The sequence below is a fragment of the Uranotaenia lowii genome, chromosome 2 (genome assembly GCF_029784155.1).
Source record: "Uranotaenia lowii strain MFRU-FL chromosome 2, ASM2978415v1, whole genome shotgun sequence".
Classification (NCBI taxonomy): domain Eukaryota; kingdom Metazoa; phylum Arthropoda; class Insecta; order Diptera; family Culicidae; genus Uranotaenia; species Uranotaenia lowii.
Genome location: NC_073692.1, coordinates 13,190,946 through 13,210,059, shown reverse-complemented (window position 1 = coordinate 13,210,059; position 19,114 = coordinate 13,190,946). Strand labels below are relative to the sequence as shown.

Below are 19,114 nucleotides of genomic sequence, written 5' to 3'. Positions count from 1 at the left end.
CAGAAGAATAAATCGGTATAGATTTTTGAAAAGGGCCAATACGCCAAGACTTCTGTTTTAAGAAAAACGCATTTGAAGTTTAAGAAAATATAATCAATTGCCTATTTCGTTGTATCTAATCATATTCCTAACTAAGTAACTGAACTCCTTAAAAATGAGCATAATTCCATTCCGCAGTATGTAGATATTAGCTTTCCATGATTGTTACTTAAAAAATTGATAAACTGGACTTTTGACCCTTTTATTTTCTCATTGTTTCTTTTCGCCAAAATTCGAGCGCCCTTTTGAAATCCACAGAAGCAATATTTAGGCCAATATTTGCTCGGCAAAGCAGCTACAGTAATCTTACTGAACATTTTTGCACATTTTAACACATTATAACCATTCAAAAATCACTTTTTTTTTGCCTAGAAAAACTGTTTTTTAATATAAGAATGTCCCTTTTTCGATCCCGGAATAACTATTGGGCTTTTTGTTCGCGATTAAATTTGGAGGGAAAAAAACTTCGCCTGATGAAAATAAACAAAAGTTACTTTTCGCCCCCGGGATGAATATGGCGCAAATAGTCTTTTTAAAAAAAAGTTGAAAAACTTAGGTTTCAGTGGTGGAATGGAGTTATCTTTATTGAGGCTGGGTCATTCGGCCGAAAGTCATGAGCCGAAAGCCTTTCGGCCGAAGGTCATTCGGCCGATGGACGTTAGGCCGAATGGGCCATCTGGCCGAATAGGCCACTAGGCCGAATGGGTTATTCGGCCGACGGTTATCCAACCGAAGGCTGTTAGGCCGAAAGGACGCAAGGCCCAAAGGATGTTCGGCCGAATGGTCACGAAGCCGAATAGTCACTAGGCCGAATGGTCATAAGGCCGAATGGTCATTAGGCAGAACGGTCATTTGGCTGAATGGTCATTAGGCCGAGTGGTGGCAAAGCCGAATGGTCATAATGCTGAATGGATGCTAGAAGGTCGTTAGGCCGAAAGGTCTTAAGGCCGAATGTTCGTAAGGCCGAATAGATGTTAGGCCGAAATGTCGTTAGACCGAAAGGTCATTAAGCCGAATGGTCGTCAGGCCAAATGGTCGTAAGGGTAAATGTACGCAAGGCTGAAAGGTCGTTAGGCCTAATGGTCGTTAGGCCGAATGATCATAAAGCTGAATGAAGATTCATGAATGGTTGCTCAATACGAAAACTATACACTTGTCTGCATGCTAGGCCGAATGGTCGCTAGGCCGAATGGCTGTTAGGCCGAATGGCTGTTAGGCCGAATGGACGATAGCCCGAATGGACGATAGCCCGAATGTTCATAAGGCCGAATGGCCACTAGGCCGAATGGTCGCAATCCCGAATGGTCGAATCCTGCCGTGCATCCATTCGGCCTGATGATTTTCGGCCTAACGACCATTCGGCCTAACTACTGATCGGCCTAACATGCAAAAAAGCGATAATATATCTTATAAGCCTAGCCTAAATTCGGCCCAACGACCATTCAGCCGAACAACCATTCGGCCTATCGATCTTCTAGCATCCATTCGGCCTTACGAACATTCGGTCTTACGACCTTTCGGCCTAATGACCATTAGGCCAAATGACCATTCGACCTACGGACCATTCGGCCTAATGACCATTCGGCCTATTGACCATTCGGCCTAATGACCATTCCACCTAATAACCATTCGGCATAATGAACATTCGGCCTTGTGACCATTCGGCCAAATACAGGGTTGCTAGCGATTTTACGTTTTGAAATTCCAAAGTTTTTCCCGGTTTTTCCCCGGCTTTTTCCCTGTTAAAAATGATGATTTTCTCGTATTTAATCTACTTGTTTTTGAATATAAAATCATGGTGATTAAATAGTATCAATGTTAAGCCCTCAAACAATTGTTTCTCAACACTTGTTAACTTATAAGAAATCAAGAAAAATCTTTCGACGTATTTTAACATGTAGTCTTTTCGTATCACATTAAAAGGTTTTCAATATATTTTGGAACGAATGCATCGTAATTGGCATCTATAATTGTTCGAGTTCAACAATTTTTCAATAACAAATCAGGCTAATAATGTGTTTTTTTGAGCCACTGTGCAACAATTTCAGTATTTCTAGAATTTGAGTAGAGTTGTTAAAAAAATTGTATTGTTTGTATGTAGAAAATATACATCAAAACATAGCGTCGAATCAGCTTGCAACTTTAATAGGGATTTGTCTTACAAAACTGAAAATCATCAGACTGCAGGAAAACATTTAATTATTTTCCAAGTGCAGATATTTTTTTTCAACAAATTTAAAAACAACAACTTTAGTAGTGACATTTGAACTAAAGATTCGTAAAAATATAGAAAATCAGGCTGAAATTTATAGTTTGAATACAGATATTATTTTGTATCAAGATAAAGACCTTAGATTTTGATAGGAGCTTGTTTTTGACACAATTTTTACATAAGACATAAGACATATATTGAAAAAAAAAAACAGATGATATAAGGCTTGGTTACTCAGGCCAACTCAAATGATATAAATAACTCAACAAGAACAATTAAAAACAATATCTTTTTCTGGTGAAAAAGAGATTCCTTTCGTCATTAAAATGTAACTTTGCTTATAAACGTCTTACGCTGCCAAAATATTTGCTTTTTGCATAAAATAATGTTATGAAACGTGTAAATTAAACACTGAATCATTTGACGTCGAAAACAAAAACTGGTATGTAGTCGGAAACTAGATAACATAAAAGGTCATTAGGAACATTAAGACCCTAAGAAATCTACGCCGAGAAAAACCAAAATTCAACACGCTATATATCTATCAGAAATCACTGGTTAAAATTGTACAAACTTGGTATCATTGAGTTATCAAACATTTATAATTTAATTTTGTTGGTTATAGTTTCGCTTTTAAATGTATAACATTTGAGTAATGTTTGTAAATGGAGCACGCTTGCGGAGAGGGAAAAAATAGATATCTCTTATTCGCAACGCAAAATTAGTAAAAAGGCGATTCTAACTTCGTTTGTTAACTAATGAACGGAAATAAGCGTTGATGATGTCAATCTATATCGAGACTGTCGAAAACTACTCTTACATTTAGATATAACTTTAAAAATATTTTGGAAATTAAGTGAAAAATTTTCAAACATGACATTTTCCCGGTGAGATGCCGCAATTCCCGGTTTTTTCCCGGTTTCCCGGTGACGCGATGAAATTCCAAAGTTTTTCCCGGTATTCCCGGTTTTCCCGGTTTGCTAGCAACCCTGCTAATAATATTCGGCCAAATAGACTTCGGCATAATCTCCCATTCGGCCTATTGTCCTATTCGGCCGAACATCCGTCGGCCTTTTAACCCATTCGGCTTAGCGACCTTCGGCCTAACAGCTTTCGGCCTGTCGGCCTAACAGCCTCTATCCGGCCCCTATCTTTATTTTTTTTTTCTCAACGGATTTTAAGCTTAAGTGGCTTATTCATCCCGAAAACCTATCTTTATTCATGTTTCGTCAGTCTAGTCATGGCATAACTACACAATTCATAAGGGATTGCTATTGTCTCACTCTCCACTTATCATCTTCCCTAACTAATGAGTACTTTAAAACTCTTACCCAGAATATCTGGCAACACTATTGGGTTACCACGAACCCAATTTGCGAGACTACTCGCTTAACCGGTGTGATGATGTAAACATTTGTAACGCGTTTATCATCATTACCTGCCATCAACAATCATTGATCTATTGTTCTCGATTGCGAATTGGACATAGCAAGTGGAACCAAAACAAACAATGTTTTGGTTATGCTCGTGGCAGCAGAAATCGTCTGCGGATGTTCCGGATGCCGTTAGGAAACCAAAAATTTCAACATAAATAAAATTTAAAAACACTTAAATAAAAAAAAAACTTAAAAACGGATCATATTTTAAGATGTAAAATAGAAAGTTTAATATGTTGATGCTATTAATTAGATTCGTTTAAAAATGACTCATACGCCCTTTTAAAAAATCGATACCAAGATAATCTGAATTCGAAAAATTTTCAAACATGACATTTTCCCGGTGAGATGCCGCAATTCCCGGTTTTTTCCCGGTTTCCCGGTGACGCGATGAAATTCCAAAGTTTTTCCCGGTATTCCCGGTTTTCCCGGTTTGCTAGCAACCCTGCTAATAATATTCGGCCAAATAGACTTCGGCATAATGTCCCATTCGGCCTATTGTCCTATTCGGCCGAACATCCGTCGGCCTTTTAACCCATTCGGCTTAGCGACCTTCGGCCTAACAGCTAAAGATCGAACTGAAGGATCAGCATTTTTTCTCAAAATCTACCAGAATTAGTAATCAAACCTGGAAAATTATGTTTGATTATTAATTCTGGTTTATCACCTACATGAAAACTAAAAGCTGATATTGAATACATTTACTACCCTTCATTTAATCAAGGATTAAGATCTTGCCTAGATTAAGGTTGCCAGATTGCCCGGTTTTATCCGGTTTTATACTAAATTTGCCATAAGTCCGGTACGGCCCGGTTTTCCGGATTTCATTGAAAAAAGCCCGTATTTTGTCGGATTTATTCACTTTATTTTCCAAAAAAAAATGTGTTGTAAAATTTTTCATTTGTGGGTTCAAAACGAAAATTTTGTAAAAATTTTATAAAAATAATCCTGAAAATTTTTCTGAAAGTCTAAATACTCGGATTTTGCCAGGTTTTTAGATAAAATAGCCTGGATTTGTCCGCCCAGTCTACGTGCTGGAAAAATTCTGTTTCAGGGAAACCACATTGTGAAAAAATTAAATTCTACAATTAAATTGGAATAGATAAGAATTGCAAAGTTGAATTTCCAACATCATTCTTAGTCATTGAGTATTCGATATTAGATGTTAACTAAATTAACAACTTTTTCTTAAGACTGTGGAAGGATTTGGCATACGGCTTTAAAAACATCAAAAATTCAATAAGGTTTTAAATTTTACTATAATATTGTCAAATTTTTGTAAACTAAGAAAAAAATATCGACAAAAAACTTAAAAAACATTTGTCTAAGCAACCAAAATTACTCGCAGTCTCGGGGAATGTTGATTATTGAGTGAAAACTTATATTTTCAAAATATTTGGAATTTTTAAGAAGTGCACAAATTTGTTTGATGAAAATAGGCGAATTTCAAACGTTATCTCGAAAACAAGAGCAATAAACAAGACAACAAAAGAAAAACCTTAATGAATATTTAAGCTCATATATTTTTTGCACTTCATATATTTTTTGATTCTGTTGACTTGTGCGAGCGTGCACCTATTTTTCCCAAAGTTTTATACATACAACTTCAAGATATGATCTTTTAACGTCTTAAACTGCCTCCATCACCATAGTGTGATTGGCTAACGCGCCGTTGTACTGAAGCGGAAATTGCCGGTTCAAGTCCCGTCGGTGAGCCGTTGTTTTTTTATTCAAAAATTTTATTATATGTATTTACGGCTTACGTCGTTTCTTTCGCACGTTCTCATGTTTCTCTAATACTTTCCATCACCTTTGAAAATGATAGAATTAGTAGTTTATAATCCAAGAAATGTATTTGAAACAAATACAATAGGGGAGATGAGGGCATAACGAGCACCCAGGGCATAATGAGCACTCCTTTTTTCTACATAAGTAGGGGAGAGTGGGGTATCGTGGGCCATTGGGAAACGTGGGCCACTTTTAATATCTCAGATGTGTGTTGAGATAAAAATCTCAAACCAACTGTCATCGTCGTCCCTTTGCGTGAGCATATATTCCTATATGTTGTTGACTGAAATACGCATGATATGCTTCTTTTATTTATCAAGTTAAAAAAATTTGGAAAAATTTACTTACATAATTAAAAAAACACCCGCTAAATTCATCGATGGGGAACCTAAAGTACATAACAAAAATATGCTCACACGCTTATGATCTTAGTTTTGTCATGATCTTTCACGTGGAAAAGGAATTTTTGATGAAACATCAATAAGTCACACAAACGCAACCAATTTGCAAATCATAGCTTGTGGGGAATCGTGGGCCACACATCGTGAATCACCTATATTTTTATGTTTTTATACACATTCAGCACTTAAAATACGTTTTTCCTATCTGTAAAGTTTTCTTATGCCAAATGAAGAGTTATGAAAAATATTTTGTCCATCCTATATAAAAATTTTGCCAAAACGTTCGCGAGCCAGGTTTTGGAATCTATGCGATCATATACAGCTCTCTTTTTCATTTCATCATCTGAAATTGCTTTAAAATAACGAAATGAATTAGGAAATCACAGTTTTGGGTCAACTCATAAACTTTGCATGTTATTTGGTCAATTTGGATTTGGTGGCCCACGATTCCCCACCATTTTTCAAAATCCAAAAATATTGCTTTTTTTCAAACAGTTAGAATTAGGGGAAAACAACTTATTAATTTTTTTAAAAAAATACCTTATGATACCTTGAAAATGTAGAAAACCAAAACATTTTTTAATTTTATTTTATCATTTGTAATAAAGAAGTTATGGAACAACGAAAAAAAGTGGCCCATGATTCCCCACTCTCCCATACGTATTTTCTTAAACAAATTTTCATAAGGATTTGTTGCGTACTGTCCATAGTATTAATTTTTCACCAAAAAAGAAATATCCTTCTCATCTTTACAGAAATATTAAATAATAACCAGCTAGGTTCTCAAGTGACCAAAATATTATAATTTTTGAGCACCACCAAATAAGCTTTTATGACCTTTAAATCATGTTGATCTGAAATGTACGCACTGCAACATGATCTACACATTGTTTCTCAATTTTCAACATCATAAAATTTTTGATTTTTCACTTTAATCCATTTTAAAACGCTTTTTTACTTTAATTTGTTCACTAGAGGCGAACAGAGCACTATCAATGAAGGCATAATGAGCATTTTCTGCCGGGGAATCTAGCAGCGAATTCAACTCTATGAAGTCAACTGAATAATAGAGCTACAGCTTGGCTTGTTTCGTCTGTCGATTTGGCCTATTGGTAACGTGTCGGAGAGGTAATCAGTAGACTCGAGTTCGATTCCTGTTCGAGGGGATTTTTTTTTTTGCACATACCATTCATGATTGATTTTTTTTTTATTGTTACATTATACGGCTAATAGCATCAAAGCATCATCCGTCAAACAAAACACCAGAAACATAATGTATGAGCATGTGTTAGTTCTTTGAATTCTACAAACAGACCTAGATTATTTTGTTATTGCTTTGTTTGATGAATCTACGCCTCACCGTTTAGTGCAATCATGATCATGAATGATAAATGGAAAAAAAATCACCTTAACCAGGAATCGAACTCGAGCCTACTGATTACCTCTCCGACACCTTACCACTAGGCCAAATCGACAGACGATACTAGTCAAGCTGTTGCTCTATTACTCAGTTGACTTCATCGAGTCGAATTTGCTGCTAGAATTTCTGGCAGAAAACGCTCATTATGCCTTCATTAATGGTGCTCATACTGCCTCGGGGGGTTTCTCATTATGCCTCTACAGTGACTGGTTTTCAGCTTTCGGCAAAATTTTTTAAAATGCAGTTTTGAACGTTTTTATCTACTTTTTCAAGTTTCTCGCAATTGGGCAATAGACTATTTGAGTGTCTGAACACGAAACAATGATGTAATTCACGGTTGTACTCCATTTACCCGAAAACCATTGCCCAGAATGAAAAATCCCCAGAATTCCAATCGCCAGAAAGAACCATTCCCCAGAATTTTTTTCCCCAGACGAACCATTCCCCAGAAAAATTTTCGCCAGAATGTACCATTTCCCAGAAATTTTTTCACCAGAATGAACCATGTACCAGAAATTTTTTCGCAAGAAGGACCATTTCCCAGAAAATTGAAAACATTTATCCTTACTAGAAATTATTTAAAAAAAGGAATTGTTACCAAAAAAATGGGGTTGCATAACTTTATTCTTTTGCGGCAAGGCCGCAACCAACGAGGATGAAGGGGCTGAGGCGGCACAAAGCCGCCGAAGCTCCCAAATCCGAGGAGGCCGCCGACCCGCCGTCGGAAGCGGCGGCCCTAAGACATTGGTCTAGGTCTGCCGGGGCTTCCTAGGTCTGCGTGAAAGCTAGGGGTGATCCCTTAGCCCCGTCCGCCACGCGACAGCGTGAAGGACAAAACGTCTTTCAAGTTCGAACGCGCAGCGTGAGGAGTCGGATACCAAAACGGTTTTTAAAGGACCATGGTAAGCATTGAATCAATTAAAGTACCCAAACCATAAACAAAGAACAATATTGGTTCTAAAATAAATTTAGTTGGAAAATTTCAAAGTCGTTGTTTCATTTAAAAAATCATTTTGAAAAAATTAATTTCGAATCATATGAAATATTCATAAATTCATTAGAAAAAAAAAACAAATAAAAATACTAGGGGAAAAAATCTGGGATTTGTGCCATTCTGGTAAATGTTCCATTCTGGGGAAAAAAATTCTGGGAAATGGTCCATTCTGGGGAAAAAAATTCTGGTAAATGGTGCATTCTGGGGAATTTTTTTCTGGGAAATGGTTCATTCTGGGGTTTGATTTCGGGTATTTGTCATTCTGGGAAAAATTCATTCTGGGCAATGGTTTTCGGGTAAATGGGATACAATCGTAATTCACATATTACAGCTGTTCTCTATGGTTAAATAAGCGTTTTCCTTAAGGTGGCCATTATGCCCCCATCTCCCCTAATTCTATTTTCGTTCACGCTTATCAACTCCTTGATGATTTTAATTGCGTCGTTTAAAAATTAACTACTGGTAACAATAAAAAAAATCAATCATGGTATGTATGTGCAAAAAAAATCCCCTCGAACAGAAATCGAACTCGAGTCTACTGATTACCTCTCCGACACCTTACCACTAGGCCAAATCGACAGACGAAACAAGCCAAGCTGTAGCTCTATTATTCAGTTGACTTCATCGAGTTGAATTCGCTGCTAGATTCCCCGGCAGAAAATGCTCATTATGCCTTCATTGAAAGTGCTCTGTTCGCCTCTAGTGAACAAATTAAAGTAAAAAAGCGTTTTAAAATTGATTAAAGTGAAAAATCAAAAACTTAATGACGTTGAAAATTGAGAAACAATATGTAGATCATGTTGCAGTGCGTACATTTCAGATCAAGATGATTTAAAGGTCATAAAAGCTTATTTGGTGGTGCTCAAAAATTATAATATTTTCGTCACTTGAGATCCTAGCTGGTTATATTTTAATATTTCTGTAAAGATGAGAAGGATATTTCTTTTTTGGTGAAAAATTAATACTATGGATAGTACGCAACAAATCCTTATGAAAATTTATTTAAGAAAATACGTACTTATGTAGAAAAAAGGAGTGCTCATTATGCCCTGGGTGCTCGTTATGCCCTCATCTCCCCTATCGTTCTTTAGTTTAGTCTCTTTATGGAGAGTTAAATATGTAAAGATGAGTTCGGTTCAAACTCATGCATAAAAATCTAACGATGCAGAATCGAAGGTCGACAGTTCAGACGGAACGAGAGATTTACACATTGCGATTTAAGATTTTATATTTGAGAATACAGACAACATCAATAATTTAAGCATGAGGATCCGAAAATGAATTTCGCGACTTACGAATAGCGAATCAAAAATAATAACAAAAATGGGAAATCTGGAACAAGGGCCAAAACCATCTCAATCTGAATTATAACATTGAAACCGACAATTTCCAGGTAACTTCATCTGTAGAAAATGATTTGCAGTAACATTTTACTCGAAACACAGCAATGATTCTTGCCTTGATTTAGTCTTTAAGTCATGTTCATTTGATTGAATATCTAGTGTGGAGGAACTCATAAAAGAAAACAAAAGTGAATTCCATGTCTTTATTTTCATTCATTGCCGTTTTTAGATCTGTTAAGATTAAGAATGTAGCATTTTCCTTAATGTTACGCATACTTTTGTCCAACGGAAAATGTAGGATGTAGTTTTCCTTTTTTCTTTTTATTATGAAAATTTACTTTTAGTTTTTAATATGCCATATTTGACTTCGAAATTCCTGTACACTACCGAAAGGCAAAAGACTTGTGGTTTTTTTTGTTTTTTTTTTTTTGCAAAAGCCAAAATTACTCTAGTTGTTCAAGGAAGTTCACTATTCATTAAAAATTCTTAATGTGAAATACTGCTAAAGGATGCTAGAGGATTTTCTTCTTACACCCGTCAAATTGACGAGTTGCGTATAGATATGTTCGAAAATCTTGTGTTAAGAATCATCAGTGTTTGATAACTCATTACTAATTTTGCCCTAGAGAAATTAGCAAATGCAAGTGGCCTTTAACACATTAAGGACCGCAAAGATAAGCAAAAAAACACCAAAACTTGGCATCTACTGTCCTAGAAACGACTAGACGGAACTCTACAAATTAAGTAGCCATCAGTTATCGAAAGTGTTGTACACAATTTTGTAGAATAAAGTTTCGTTATAAAATGTATCACTTTTGAATTATGCTTCTCAGTGTAGCGCACACATTTCAAGCGAAACAACGAGATATCTCCTATTTATTCCACCATGTGTTAAGAAATCTTTTCAGTGATCCAAATCGCGAGATAGAAAATGAAAGTCAGCCCAATTTTCTGGCTTCATCCCACGCCCAATGATTAGATGGATTACGACAGCAGTACCGGAACGCTGAAAGGAAGACCATTACGGTGCAATATTTGTTGTTGCAGGATGATATGAATATTATAAAACCTTTAATAGATTTGAATTTTCTACTGCGCCGAGCGGGAAACGCAAAAAAAATAGAAGCTGAAAATGACCTCCGCCACTTTTTGGTCAATGTAGATACATAATCCATCCGCAAAGACCGCAAACAACGACGGACAACGCGATACGGCGGCTTTTTTTTAGGTTGCCGGACTATTTCGGATTTTAATTGAGGTGTATCGGGTACTTTTTAAACTTTTCAGACTCCCCCTAGCACAGTGGGTTTGGATAGTGATTTTAGTCAAAACAATTTAAAACTTGTCAAACTTAGTTATGTTGTTCATCTCATAAATGCAAAAATGAGGTCCAACCACCAAAAGTGACTTCATATCTTTGAAACTTCCTGGGATAAAAAAGACTAATCTGACGCACTGTCCCGCATGCGGGGGTGGACTCGCTTCTATTACTGAGGTGTTATACACAACTTCAACCGGCGGTCATTACGATTGGTACCAACAAAAGAAGCCGAGCCTCGCGATTCGCTGTAATCGCGGCAAATGCGATCGCGATCCGGCGCAGAAAACGTAACGACACTGATCGAAGCAGATCTGTGGTGACATGACATGAAACTTCGATAGCCGCGGTCCGGTGACCTGAAAATGCGGAACGAACCTTACGGTTTCGTGGTGCTGCGGTATCCATATCGAACTGGTGATTTGATGATTTGCGGAAAATGGGAGCCCCCAGCAGTGCGTGGATTAACGAAATGAATGAACGACTGAATGAAAGACTTAAGCCGCATATGGCAAATTTCGGCCAGCACTCGATTATGGCTGAGAATGAGCCCAAAAACGCTCACGACGTCAAGCAGCCAACAGCAACGCGCGAGTGTTGATGTAAAGAAAATTCGTGTAAGCGTTTCGAATCATCGATTAGGTTCCTGCGCTTGCGTGAAAGCAGAAATGCGTGCGTTAAGCACACGGTCTTTGACATACTCTGGAGCCTCACAAGGGGACAGTTGCCGAATTTCGAGTAAATCCGGTACGGAATAATGAGATCGGCCACGGACGGATTAGTCATTCCGACTAATCGTTTGGCTTTTTCTCCAGGGAATTGTAATTGCATGCTTTTTGTCCCCAGGCCTGCTAGTTTCGAACTAGTCATGGAAGATGTCGTGAAAAGTGTTTAGAATTAATTAAGTAGATTTAAGTTGGGTACCTAGGAATTCAAATTATAATAATTTAGGATTGTATCCCATTTACCCGAAAACCATTGCCCAGAATGAATTTTTCCCAGAATGACAAATACCCGAAATCAAACCCCAGAATGAACCATTTCCCAGAAAAAAATTCCCCAGAATGCTCCATTTACCAGAAATTTTTTTCCCAGAATGGACCATTTCCCAGAACTTTTTTCCCCAGAATGAAACATTTACCAGAATGGCACAAATCCCAGATTTTTTCCCCTAGTATTTTTATTTGTTTTTTTTTTCTAATGAATTTTTGAATATTTATTTCATATGATTCGAAATTAATTTTTTCAAAATGATTTTTTAAATGAAACTACGACTTTGAAATTTTCCAACGAAATTTATTTTATAACCAATACTGTGCTTTGTTTATGGTTTGGGTACTTTAATTGATTTAATGCTTACAATGGTCCTTTAAAAACCCGTTTTGGTATCCGACTCCTCACGCTGCGCGTTCGAACTTGAAAGACGTTTTGTCCTTCACGCTGTCGCGTGGCGGACGGGGCTAAGGGATCACCCCTAGCTTTCACGCAGACCTAGGAAGCCCCGGCAGACCTAGACCAATGTCTTAGGGCCGCCGCTTCCGACGGCGGGTCGGCGGCCTCCTCAGATTTGGGAGCTTCGGCGGCTTTGTGCCGCCTCAGCCCCTTCATCCTCATTGGTTGCCGCAAAGGAATAAAGTTATGAAACCCCATTTTTTTTGTAACAATTCTTTTTTTTTTAATAATTTCTAGTAAGGATTAATGTTTTCAATTTTCTGGGAAATGGTTCTTCAGGCGAAAAAATTTCTGGTACATGGTTCATTCTGGTGAAAAAATTTCTGGGAAATGGTACATTCTGGCGAAAATTTTTCTGGGGAATGGTTCGTCTGGGGAAAAAAATTCTGGGGAATGGTTCTTTCTGGCGATTGGAATTCTGGGGATTTTTCATTCTGGGCAATGGTTTTCGGGTAAATGGAGTACAACCTAATTTAGAATATCGAATAAAAAAAAATCTTTTTTTTTATCTTGATTGCCTGAACTGTCCATCGTTTACCATTCTTCTAACTGCTATTTCCAAAGGATTATTTCCCATCACGAATTCCGAATTATAAACTAAAAATGCACAACATTCATCATTGTTAAGAAGAAAATGTGACACTTAGATGCAAAGGAAGAATTAAGTTCACCTGGATTTTCACAATTCTTGCTTGATTTACGTGAAGCGTTGTTACTGTACTAAAGGACGATATATCGTTGTTTGCTATTAGACAAGTTGAGAGTCACTTAAAAACAGATTTACAAAAATTTTCATTTTAGAATTCAGAGCTGCTTATGCATTGCTTAAAAAATATGATTCTGTTAATAAACTTAACGATTTTATTTAACATTTTGTAAACAGTTTGGCAATTTTGTTTTCTGAATCCTAGCAGATTTTATTTCGATTTTTTTAAGTCTACAAATTTACAGAAGAACTGAGACAAAACTGTTTTACCAAAATAGTTGGATTATTTTTTTTTTGTTTTCAGAATTTTTTGCATTCAATCAATCTGAAACCTTTCAATTATTCTTCCAATAGCTTATTATCGTTTCATAAAATGCGTTTTTTGTTGCTTTGTCTATATTTTCACTGAGGTTTGCGAGTGTTATACGTTGCGTCGTCACAGAATTTTCCTCCGTCCGAGCTTCGGTGCTCTGCACTGTTTGCCGATTATCTGCATTACTGTCTGTTTGTCCGGAGGAGCTTTCCTTCGTTCGAGATTCGATACTCCGGACAGTTTCCCGTATACTCGCGAGCTCTTCCTTCAACGTCTTGAACTGTTCTTCGGATAATTCGTTAGCCTTTTGCACACTAAGCACAAGCAGAGAAATTAAAGGTTTTTAAAAGATTGCGTCTTAAGAGTCAAAAGATGTTTTAAGACTTACTTCGCATTAAGAGTATCCAACATGGCAGCTATAAGTTCGTAACCGATGCTTAGTGCTGACACCTGAGAACTTCTTCCTTCCAACGACCATCCGTTTATTCCAATTAGTAGTAGTGTTGCGAGCACTATCAGTTTGGCCATTATGATGAAGTATGACCAGTGGGAAATCGAGAACTGAATTCAAACTGGGACGGACTCCCTCTTTTATATATGTAATCTGCTTATTAAAGTGATTCCCCCCATTGATAAGAGCAAAAAGCCGATGAATCTGTCGTTTTGTAGATTCCACCTTACATTTGGTGTAGAAATTGAATCAATATTTATTAGGTGATTTCTCTCTTTGCTAAGACTCTAAAAAAATTGGAGTTTAAATCTCCGAATTCTGGGAATCCGGAAATTCTATAATAGATTTGAGTTTAATTAGTACGTCTTAACTCTGCCAGAATAATTTTATTAATTCTCTACATTCTTGATCGCATTTTTTTTCTTTATAAGTGGACCTTGGTTTGATATATTCGACTTCCTTTTCATTGGGATGCAATAAGTCATTATTCTCGATTTTTCGGATTTCTCTAGATGATTAACTGGTGCTTAAAAGCGCTCAAAGCTTTAACCATTAAATCCTGAAAAATCACTAGAACATGAAATTATTTAAAAGGTACCTACTATTTAAGCCAATAATGACTTAAAAATTTACGAGATACGGTGTTTTGTGCAAAAACAACGGATGAAAATTAACTTTGGTGATTTTTTTTTGGGCAAACGAAAGCCTCAAATGCAAAATTTGAGATTTTTTTAATAAAATAATTCACAACTTTCTCAAGAACACATATTTTAAATACTTTTATAACCACCCTAGTTGAAAATAAACAGACTATTCTAATAAAATAACGTTTGAAATGCCTTATAAACTTTGAAATTGATCACAAAATTAAAATCTGGTGTTATTTAAAAAAAAAAAGTTGTCGAAAATCGACTTTTTTTTGTAGCGAACCACCACACTCCCCCACACCATTTAACATCCCTCCATGGAAGTTCTCCATTTCAAATTTCTATTTTTAGTCACTTAAGAAAGTTTCATTCATAGATTTAACTTAGTCGTGCTGATTCAACGATTTGTAGAAAAATTCTATCTCATAAAAATACTAAAGTTTCGACAACTGCTACAGCTTATAAACAAATCTAATGTCAAGAAAATGGCCGGTACATGGTGCTAAATTTATTCAAGAATCAAATAAACATTTACATAAAAGTCACCAATGAAAATTAAATTTTGAGTTTTGGCCAAGTTGTTGGGTGAAATACTCCTGTGTGCGCTGTTGAAAAACTTATGCCGTTTTCGTTTTTCTCCACTGGCGCGGGGCAAAACTTTCTTTGAATAAACAAACAGAATCGTCACCCAGGACGATGCAAATATATGGTTGCTATAGTCAACCTTACGCTTGTCCCCAACACTGACAACTTCTACGGGTTGCAACCGCCTGCTTGAGGTTCAAACCTCGGGCAATTCTAGTGGACTTCTGAATTAATAAACGAACACAAAAACAGCAGTTAGGGCGAAACTCGTGGATAACTAGGTTGCCACTGCTTATAAACGAAAACACTATTAAATTTCAAGTATTTTTTCCACTTTCTTCTTGTATATTTTGTAATGATGCATAGGTTTTGTTTGGATTTTCCAATTGTTTTCAATTTTTTCAAAACATTGCCCAGATTTGTCCGCCCATGCAGATGAGTGTGGTAGAAAGTATAACATGCTTAATTCTTCGTTTCACTCTTGAACTCTTGAAATCTTGGAAACACGTGAGACCCATACTTTAAGAAGATCTTATGCAGCACACATTTACAGAGTCATTCAGATGGAAAAAATAGAAGGAAATTGAAGTGATCGCTTTTGTTTTTTTCTCTTAAAAACTCGACAGAATATCTGACCGAATATTCGTTCCACCGAATAGTTGAAAGTGTCAAAATTGTGTTTGGCACTATCTGACTCATCTCCAATCATCATCATCCAGCAAATTTACTCGATTTTCTTAATTCTCCTAATTCTCTTAGTTGCCTATTTTTCAAGTTCTCTTATTTCTATAAATTCATTCTATTTATTCTATTTATTCCTTTTAATTTTCTTAGTTCTGTTGATTCCCTAGATTCTATTAATGCTTTTAATTCTCCTAACTCTCCTTATTCTCTTAATTCTCCTAAATCTCTAAATTCTCCTAATTCTCCTTAAGGGGAAAATTCTCCTCATTCTCCATATTCTCTTAATTCTCTTAATGCTCTTAATTCTCTTAATTCTCTTAATTCTCTTAATCCTCTTAATTCTCGTAAATCTCTTTATATTCTTAAATCTCTAAATTCTCTCAATTCTCCTAATTCTTTCAATTCCCTCAGTTACCTATTTTTTTTAAGTTCTCTTGATTCTATAAATTCTTTAATTCTCTCAATTCTCTCAATCTCTTAATTTTCTCAATTACCTTGATTCTCTTAGTTTTCTTGATTGTCTTGATTCTTTTAATTCTCTTTTTTTCTTAGTTCTCTTGATTCTATTAATGCTTCTAACTATCCTAACTCACCTTCTTATTCTCTTAATTCTCCTTGTTCTCTTGACTCTCCTAACTCTTCTTATTCTCTTAATTCTCTGAATTCTCTTAATTTTTTTATTCTCTTAATTCTCCCAATTCTCTCAATTCTCCTAATTCCCATAATCCTCTAATTCTCTTAATTCTCTGAATTCTCTAAATTCTATTAATTCTCTTAACTCTTTTAATTCTCTTAATTCTCTTCATTCTCTTTCTCTTAATTCTCTAAATTCTCTAAGTTCTCTTAATTCTCTTGATTCTCTTAATCCTCGTAATTCTTGTAATTCTTTTAACTCTTTCAATTCTCTGATTTCTTCTTCTCTTGATTCTCTTGATTTTTTTGATTCTCTTAATTCTCAAAATTCTCTTAAATCTCTTAATTCTCTTGATTCTCTCTTGATTTTCTTAATTCTCTTAATTATCTTATTTTTCATATTTCTCTTATTTCTCTTAATTCTCCTGATTCTTTTGATTCTTTTAATTCTCTTAGTTATTCTACTCCTCTTAAGTCTCTTAGTTCTCTTAATGCTCTAAATTCTCTTAATTCTCTTATTTCTCTAAATTCTCTTAATTTTCCTTATCGTCTTGATTTTTTTGTTTCTCTCAATTCACTTAATCCTCTTAATTCTCTTAATTCTTTTAGTTCTATTAGTTCTATTAGTTCGCTATATTCTCTTGATTCTCTTAATTCTCTTAATTCACATAATTCACTTAGTTCTCTTAATTCCCCTAATTCTCTTAATTCTCATAATTCTCTAAATTCTCTTAATTCTCTAAATTCTCTAAATTCTCTAAATTCTCTAAATTCTCTAAATTCTCTGAATTCTTTAAATTCTCTTGATTCTTTAAATTATCTTTATTCTTTAAATTTTCTCAGTTCTCTTAATTCTCTCAATTCCCTTAGTTCTCTCAATTCTCTCCATTCTTTTAATTCTTTTAATTTTCTTGATGCTCTCAATTCTCTTAATTCTCTTAATTCTCTCAATTCTCATAATTTTCTAAATTTTCTAAATTTTCTCAATTCTCTCAATCCTCTTAATTCTCTCAATACTTTTCATTCTCTTTATTGTTTTAATTTTCTCAATTCTCTCAATAGCCTTTCTTCTCTTAATTCTTGCGAATCTCTCAATTCTCTCAATACTCTTTCTTCTCTTAATTCTTGCGAATCTCTCGATTCTTTTGATTTTCTTAATTCTTTAAATTCTTTTAACTCGCTTTTGTCTTTTATTTATTTCAATTCTCTGGTCTGTCTTTATTCTCTTATTTCCTTAATCCTCTAAAAATTCTTTGAATTCTTTTGACTCTTCTTATTCTCTAGACTCTTTTTTCTATCTCTTAACACATAAAGTACCGCGAAGAAATCGAAGTTGAAAAACACCGTTATTCGGCATTCTATACCTCAGAATAAACTGGATAAAATTCTTCAAATTTAGTATGTACGAGTTACCGAAAGTGTTTTATCTAATGCCGTTTTCGTTTTTCTCCTCTAGCGCGGGGCAAAACTTTTTCTGAATAAACAAACAGAATCGTTACCCGGGACGATGCAAATATATGGTTGCTATACTCACCCTTATGTTTACCCCCAACACTGACAACTTTTACGGGGTGCAACCGCCTGCTTGAGGTTCAAATCTCGGGCAAAACTAGTGGACTTCTGAATTAATAAACGAACATAATAACAGTAGTTAGGGCAAAACTCGTGGGTAACTAGGTTGCCACTGCCAATAAACGAAAACACTATACACTGAGGTTTTTTTTTACGCGGTATTTCGTCCCGCGTAAAAAAAAAACGCGTAAAAAAAACCGCGTTTATTCGAAAATCCGCGTAAAAAAAACCTCGTTAATTCGAAAATCCACGTAAAAAAAACCCGAAATTCGAAAATCCACGTAAAAAATCCATTTTAATTAAAAAATTCGCGCAAAAAAGCACGTTACTTAAAAAACGCGTAAGAACCATGATTATTTAAAAATTTGCGTACAACGATAGTTTATTTTTAAGATAAAAAACAAAATAAATTAGATTAATAGAATAGTAGAATATAGTGAGGCTTATTTGACAGTGTGGAATTCAGATCGTCTCATGTCTCATGTCTCAGGTCTCATGTTCCATGTCTCAGGTCATAGGTCTCATGTCTCAGGTCTCATGTCTCAGGTCTCATGTTCCATGTCTCAGGTCTCAGGTCTCATGTTTCATGTCTCATGTCTCAGGTCTCATGTCTCAGGTCTCAGGTCTCATGTCTCATGTCTCATGTCTCATGTCTCAGGTTTCAGGTCTCAGGTCTCATGTCTCATGTCTCAGGTCTCATGTCTCATGTCTCATGTCTCATGTCTCATGTCTCATGTCTCATGTCTCATGTCTCAAGTCTCAGGTCTCATGTCTCATGTCTCAGGTCTCATGTCTCATGTCTCATGTCTCAGGTCTCATGTCTCAGGTCTCATGTCTTAGGTCTTATGTCTCATGTCTCATGTCTCATGTCTCATGTCTCATGTCTCATGTCTCATGTCTCATGTCTCATGTCTCATGTCTCATGTCTCATGTCTCATGTCTCATGTCTCAGGTCTCAGGTCTCATGTCTCGTGTCTCAGATCTCGAGTCTCATATTTCAGGTCTCAAATCTCAGGTCTCATGTCTCAGGTCTCAGGTCTCAAGTCTCAGGTCTCAGGTCACAGATCTCATGTATCACGTTCTTAGTCTCAGAGCTTAGATTTTCCCAACTACAAAAGAT

General features: G+C 35.9%; 2 protein-coding genes across 2 annotated transcripts in view; both read right to left on the bottom strand.

The window, feature by feature from the left end:
• The window catches only part of LOC129741073 (klarsicht protein-like), a gene marked incomplete at its 3' end in the record, with an annotated part of 366,425 nt that overhangs the window by 329,053 nt on the left and 18,258 nt on the right, over positions 1-19,114 (bottom strand). The window lies entirely within an intron of this gene.
• LOC129744835 (uncharacterized) lies at positions 12,985-13,972 on the bottom strand. Its single transcript, XM_055737563.1, has 2 exons — positions 13,811-13,972; positions 12,985-13,736 (listed from the first exon to the last, which is right to left on the bottom strand). Exons 1-2 carry the CDS (start codon positions 13,948-13,950, stop codon positions 13,445-13,447), a joined length of 432 nt encoding a protein of 143 aa, XP_055593538.1. The 5' UTR covers positions 13,951-13,972; the 3' UTR covers positions 12,985-13,444.